General features: G+C 46.4%; 1 protein-coding gene across 2 annotated transcripts in view; it reads right to left on the bottom strand.

Moving 5' to 3' along the window:
• ZNRF1 (zinc and ring finger 1) overlaps positions 1 to 6912 on the bottom strand; it is a 100443-nt gene extending 93531 nt beyond the window's left edge. For both annotated transcript variants that reach the window (XM_024735670.1, XM_024735671.1), the window contains exon 1: positions 6122 to 6912. In XM_024735670.1, coding sequence (XP_024591438.1) covers positions 6122 to 6545 — 424 coding nt within the window. In that variant the 5' untranslated portion in view covers positions 6546 to 6912. The remainder of the gene's footprint in view (positions 1 to 6121) is intronic.
• Positions 6913 to 6918: the final 6 nt, after the last annotated feature.

Raw genomic sequence — 6918 nt, 5'->3', positions numbered from 1 at the left:
TTTTTTTAAGTAAGCAAAAAAAAAAAAAAAAAAAAGGTTATTTTGTCCACTTTAAAGTCTGGATTCATCCTGAGATCTTGTACTTGTCTAGCTGGGGATATAAGAAAGAGGATGTAACTCAGGAAGCCCTTCTGTAGCACAAGGATCGGGGACACTGCCACAACTACCTTCTGTTCGGAGCAACTCAGGACCAAGGCAGATTGGCTCAGGCCTATCTGTAGGAGAAAAATGCTTAGTACCATGTAAAAGAAAACAGCCAAAGAATGAACAATGGTCTTGCTGGGTGGATCTACCCTCTGGGAGCAATAGAAAAGAAGATTTGTATGTATTCTGCCTGGGAAATATCTGACTAGTTTAGTGATACTGAAAGTGATGCTAATGAATGCATGAGAAAAGAATTCAGAGTTCTTTCTCTCTGTTTATGGACAGAAAAGTTAAATCCGTGGTAGGGGTGCACTTCAGATATAGACGGTACTCTGACTACATTTGTAGAATCATTTGTTACAAATTCAGATTCTACTGAACTCTGGGAGTGGGGTCCTGTCTTCCGCATTGTTAATGAGACCCTAGAGAAGACTGGACAGAGTCAAACTTGAAAACCCTTTGAACCATTCACAGAGATCAGGACAGCTCTTGTCTCCATCTGCCTCCTTCTCCTTACAGATCCGGGAGTGCACCATAAATTCTTGCCATGCCTCCTCTTACTTTACGGGGCACAGCGAATTCCTCCTTCCTCTTTACTCCCAACAGAGGAAGGCTGTACTCTCAATTCCAACAACTCGAGGGAGATCTCAAGGTAAACAGTCTCATCAGCCTACAGATTACCCCAGCTGCAGCTTTCAGATTAAACCTGGTTCTTTATTTGCTTTGCACTTGAGGGTTGGTCTTCAGGTTATGCACCCCTCATCCATTTAGCCTATCAAAATCAGGAACCCGACTCTTGGTTTCAAGGATAAACCTGTGTTCTTATGAGGAAGTAAGATTCAGAGGTGAAAACTGCCAGGCCTGTAAGAAGTCCATTCTCATACTCAAGCCTACACCCACCGTAATCACTAGGAACCATCTGACTGAGACAAGGCCGTGGCAAAGCTTGGAAAAGAAACAAATGGAAATGTGTACACATCCATCATTCTAAAAGATGGGGAATAGCATTTAGGTTTTGGACTAACTTCAAGATTTTGGTACCTCAGCCTCAGTGACCCAGTCATTAAAAACACCCCCTACTTAAGGGTTAGTAAGAGCAAAACCAAGAGCTTAAGTTACCCCCACTTCCCTATGACTTTTTTCCAATTTTGAAACTGTCAAAATTGAAGTTTAGTTTTAAAATTGGGTTTGCTAAAATGTAGGTGCCCAATAAGCTTGGGTTGAATGTCACATCTGTCAAATACAAAGCATGTTCCTTTCCCCAAAAGGAACTGGAGTTGCATTTCTGGTAAAGAGTGGCTTGGCTCAGAGAGTATTCCTCGTGACCTAGTTGGGGTGTGTCTTTGTTGAATGGCAAAATGTACACATCCCATAAAACACACACTTTAAGAGTGAAACCACTGTTTCTTGCAACACCTTTCAAACCCCAGTGAGGGAGAATTAACTGTGACCTTCAAGAAACAATCTTCTCCTCAAGGGAACTGTTTTTTTCTTTTATAGAAAATAAGCCCTCATGGTAATAGCTAAAAAACTCTGCTTTTTAAAAAGTCTTCCAAGAAAACCCAGTCTTCATTAAGAATAAGACTTCTGCAGGGCAGGGACCCATCATGCTCTTTGGAGGCCACAGAATGCTTTTCCTTTTCCAGAAACGATGGAAAGAACCATTACATCTAGCACACCTATAGTGAGGCACAAAGAGGCTTTCTGATCCACTCCGATGGAATTGGCAACTCTCCCTAATTATTTAAGAACAGAGAAAATTAAATCACTTGAGAACCCTAGAGTGGCAGCAAAGTAGAACCCATGAGATATCCTGCTGGCACGTTCAAAGACTTACCAAAAAGTCACCATCTATCAGCCCCTGTTGATGGCTTGGTAACAACAGAGAACAGTTTCGTTTTCTGCACATGCACGTGTACACACGCATCTGGCTGAGAAGTTGGAGGGAGACCTCAATGACCAGCCATTTTATATTAGGGCCCAGGAAACAGGCAACCTCTTCCTTCCAACACGGTGGAGCCTCTATATTTTTTCCCCCACGTCTAGAAATCTGTATTCTGAGATAACCAGGACTACAAATGGATGACCAGACCTCCAGAATACCACCCAACCATTAGGAGTTAAACACCTTATAGCAAAACGCATTTTATGTGGAAAAGAAGGGACTCTACTCGGATTCTATAAAGCAGCTCTTCTCAAGTGGCATTCTTATTATGGACGGCCCCCACAATACAGGTCAGATTTCAGTAGAGAACACTAGCTTCCATTTTGGGGAAAGAGTTCACACGATCCTAAATCTCTCTGTCCAGCAACTTCTGAAGAGATGAAAGAAGGCAGAGAACTCTAGAAGTGTCCCTGTAAGAACACCACTTCCCATTTCTATGTTATTTGGCTTTTGTAAACACCATCTCATGAGACCACAACAGCGACCCGGCAAGGTAAGCAGAACAGGTATTATCTCCATCTTACAGGTGGAGAAATGGTGACTCTGAGGCTAAATGACTCACTTGCATAAGGTCACAAGACAGGCAGTTAACTAGCAGCCCAACCGGGGGAGGAGCCTAGCCCTCTGACACGCAAGCAGTGCAATTTCCATGACGCTATCCAGCTTCCTCATGTTTTAGGTTGAGAGGCAGTAGAGGGTAATGGCTAAGAGACCAGGTGGATTCTGATGCTGGCAGAGCTGCATTTCAATCCCAACTCTGCCACCTATTAGCTATCTGGCCTTGTGTAGGTTCCTTAACCTCCCTTTACACCTCAGTTTCTTCACCTGTAAAATGGGAATTAAAACATTTTACCTCCTAGAGTTATAGTGATGATTAAATGAGCCGATGAACATACGGCACTCTAATTCATTCACTCAACAAATATATGTGCCTGGCACATGGAGTGCAGGAGTTACAACAGTGGTCAAGAGGCACAGTATTCCTCTCATGGAGCTTAAAATTTAGTCAACTTAAAACAGAAAGAGTAAATGGATAAATACAATGTGTTAAGTGCTATTAAGGTAACAGGCGAGTGACTGGAGAGACTGACAGGAGGGAACCAATTTTTAAGAGTGGTCTCTAAGGAGAAATTTAAGTTGAGCCCTAAGGGATCATAAAAGGCTATCCCTGGGCGGAATGGAAGGAAAAGCATTCCAGGCAAAGGAAATAGGGCGTGCAAGGGTCACAGCCCAGAGAAGGCAAATGTGACCATGTGTATCCTCGCAGCATTTGGGCAGCAACTTTTACAGGCTGGCTGTATTTGTATTTTAAATTTTACAGGCTGGCTGTATTTGTATTTTAAAAATAACAAAGACAAGGCTCAAGAGAGGTGAGGTGTCTCGTCCAAGGTCACAGCTTCTCCAAGGAGAAGCTGAGGCCCCAGTATTCTACCTCTTGACATAACATCAGCTCGTGCCTTTTGAGGAAGCCTCTAGCTCACTGAACTTCCCCACTTATTTCACTGACAGCTGTCTTCTGTGCCTATGAAGAGTTCCAAAAGCACCTTGAAAACACAAGCAACGACATCACATCAACTTCCAGGCATCTAGTCAACTGTGCGCTGAAATCCTCTTCTACTCGTAAGACACAAGAGTGAAAACTGCTGGGACCTTCCCCAAGGCTCCAAAATTTCTCTTCTTACAGCAACAAACAAGAGAGGAAGGGGATGTCCTGGAAGGAAGAGCCTGTGGCCTGTTGCAGAAGGTGAGATAGAACCACCATTGCAGAAGAGCGGAAATATCAAAGTTCCTCTCAAATGAGCTGCACACGAAAAACTAATTACTTTATTTGAATAAAACAACAAATCCCTAAGGAGGTGGTTCTCAATCAGGCGATACCCCGCCCCCACCAAGAGCACTTTGAAATTTGTGGGAGTATTGAGTGGGCAGGGCCAGGTATGTTCAATGTCCTGCAATAGGACAGGATGGTCCTATAACAACTATATTACCCAAAATATTAACAGCGCCCCCCCCATTTTAATATTAATCCCTCAAGGGATTAATATGCTCCAACTTTTCCTGTAGTCCCTGGTTCAGTGGCTCTTCCTAACCTCACTACAACTAGATTTTAAAAACTTGAGGTTTTATAGCTGAGGAGTCTGTTTTGGAATCCAATTTTAAGCTCATAGCTCCAGCATGGAACTTGGTCGTGGAATAAGGAAAAAGACATTTCTAGTAAGAGACAGACAAGAAATTTCAGCAAGGGAACTCCTTCTCCAGAGAAACCTCTATAAGATTACATTTTTGCAACACAAAATTTCTACTTGTGCTTTTTGAGAACCTCCTTACAGTACTCTTCAGCTTAAAATCAGACACTAATGACAGTTCTTTTAAAAACTTAACTACAATCATCTCAAAAATACACCTGACTCCTTCTGGATCAAATTTTATAAGAAATATTATTAAGTTCAAGATGTCTAAGGGAGGGAGATGCAAGAGAGAAGAGATATGGGGACATATGTATATGTATAACTGATTCACTTTGTTATAGAGCAGAAACTGACACACCATTGTAAAGCAATTATACTCTAATAAAGATGTTTAAAAAAAAAGATGTCTAAAGCTGATCAAATGTCTAAAAGTACCAAAGGTAGTCATGCCTTGCATCTCATTCAGGGCAGAGTTGAATGCATGCAGGTCAGAGAAGCTCCAATGATATCTAGAGGTCTGTTCAGGGATTAAAATTCCATCCTAGCAAAAAAAAAAAAAAAAAAAATTCCATCCTAGCAATTGAAAGCCACTTCCAAATGTTACCCTAAATTAGTCACTAATTCTCCCTAAAAATGATTTCACAATTATTTTAAAGAACTGAAAAAAAGATTAAGACTGTTTACAGAAATAGAGATACAAAAAGTCTACCCTATTTCACAATAGCTAGAACAGTGATCCAACAAATAAATCCTCCATAAAGCAATCTTTTTTCTACACAATATCTAAATTTTCTGAAGTCTCCCAAAGGAGTATGAATATGTTAACTTCTTCACTGCAACTTGCCAATTAGCAAATAGCGGCCCCACACCCCTTCTGACCAATTTTCTAGAAGCCTAACCTGGCTTCTCAGGTTAGCTAAGCAGACAGACCTGTTTTCCTCCAGAAGCACCGAGCAGTGCCTTTTCTGCCCTGCCTGTTACAGCCTGGGAAATCCTCCTCCAGCTTTTCGCTGACCTGTCACCAGAAGTTCACAAAATGAATTCATCCAGGTTCTTTGAATCCTCCTTTCCCCCTGACATGTGCCAACAGTCAGGCAATAAAATGCCACCTCTTGGTTAAAAAAAGATGCAGAATACCCAGAAGACCAAGCACTTAGCATGGAGGGGGAGAAAAAAGATGGAGGGATGCAAGAGTCATTGAGCCAAGGCTACTGCATGCAGCACGGGTAACCAGAGCCCTGGTCCTGCAAAGCCTCCCAGGGAGGCTCCCAGCTGGGCCCTCCATCCAGCAGGCCACACCTGTCTATGACAGCAGCCGCTCCACTTTAAACAATTCAAACAGATTTCCAGCAGGGTGGCAAAACTGGGCACCCGTCTCTCCCAGCAAGAGCAAGAGCCCTAATCCAAACACCACTTGGCCCCAATTTTTTCACACCCTTTGTTTAGGAGACACCGCTTGGTCAAATTGGATCCTTCTCTCTCTGTTACCGGTGAGGCAAGCACAATGCAGCAGTTGCAGAAAGAAAGCTTCGAGGCCGACTTGCGATAAGCCAGACAAGACCTGAGGATGGGGATGCCAGTGAATGAGACTTCAATAGGCATCCATAAGTGAACCAACACCTGAAGCCGTAATACGCCCGGCTCCGCAGCCTCTCAGAAAGCCTCTTTACTAGAGGGTGGGTATCCCATTCATCCCTTGGCTTCGGAAACCAAGGGGAAGGCAGACAGATCCAGGTTGCGCACTCCACCTCCAAATCTTCGCACACGCGCGAAGGTGTGGGGCGCCCCGGCGCGCCCTCGCTTGCACTCCACCCTCTGAGGCCTCCACCAACCGCGGACTCACCACTGTGCGAGCTGAACCACCTGGGTGCGATGTGCAGAGGTAGAGCATCCGCCAGCGAGGCTCGGGAGCCCAGGTACAGCATCCCGTCTCTATGGTGACCGCCGCCCGTCTCCTGGTAACCATTGCCGTGGGCATAGGTGGAGTCGGACGCCGACCCTCCGCCGCCGGGCGCCCTCTCGGAGTCGCCGGTCCCCCGGGAGGCGGGGGTGTAGAGGCCAAAGGGCACCCCCCCGGCCGTGCTGGGGTCCATGCCCATGCCCGCCACTGAACTGACCGAGCGGCTGCGCAGCCCCATGGCCCCGCCGCCCGCCCGGTAGTGCCCGAAGTGGGGCGCCCCTCCCGGCGGGGGCACGGCGCTGTCATCGGTGGAGACCCCCGGGAAAGGGCCCCGGGAGCGGGCCGCCGTGCTCTGCTTGCCCCCCATGCTCGCCCGGGCCCCGGTGGGGCGGGAACCTGGAGGCCGAGACCCTCCCCCACTTCTCAGCAGCGGGGGGAGGGTTGGGCGAGCATAAAGGGGGAGGGAGTCAAAAAAGGAGACCGGGAAAGAAAAAAGGAAAAAAAAGAAAAAAAGAAAAGAAAACCCGCGGGCGGAAGAGGCAGGCGAGCGGGGATCCCAAACTAAGAATTTAAAACGATCCAAGCCAAACGCATGTTTCCCCTCAAGGTCCAAAGAGGCGCAGTCCGGCGCGGGCTCGGCGCGCCACAGGCCGCCCCCGGGCCCCCGAAAGCCGGGGGAGCTGCAAGGAAGGAGGGAGGGAGGCGGCGGGCGAGCGAGCGAGCGGGCGGGCGCAGGGAGG

This window comes from Neophocaena asiaeorientalis, unplaced genomic scaffold (genome assembly GCF_003031525.2).
Source record: "Neophocaena asiaeorientalis asiaeorientalis breed wild unplaced genomic scaffold, Neophocaena_asiaeorientalis_V1.1 scaffold40, whole genome shotgun sequence".
Taxonomy (NCBI): Eukaryota; Metazoa; Chordata; class Mammalia; order Artiodactyla; family Phocoenidae; genus Neophocaena; species Neophocaena asiaeorientalis.
The sequence above is the reverse complement of the archived record's forward strand: the minus strand, read 5'-3'. Positions and strand labels throughout refer to the sequence as shown.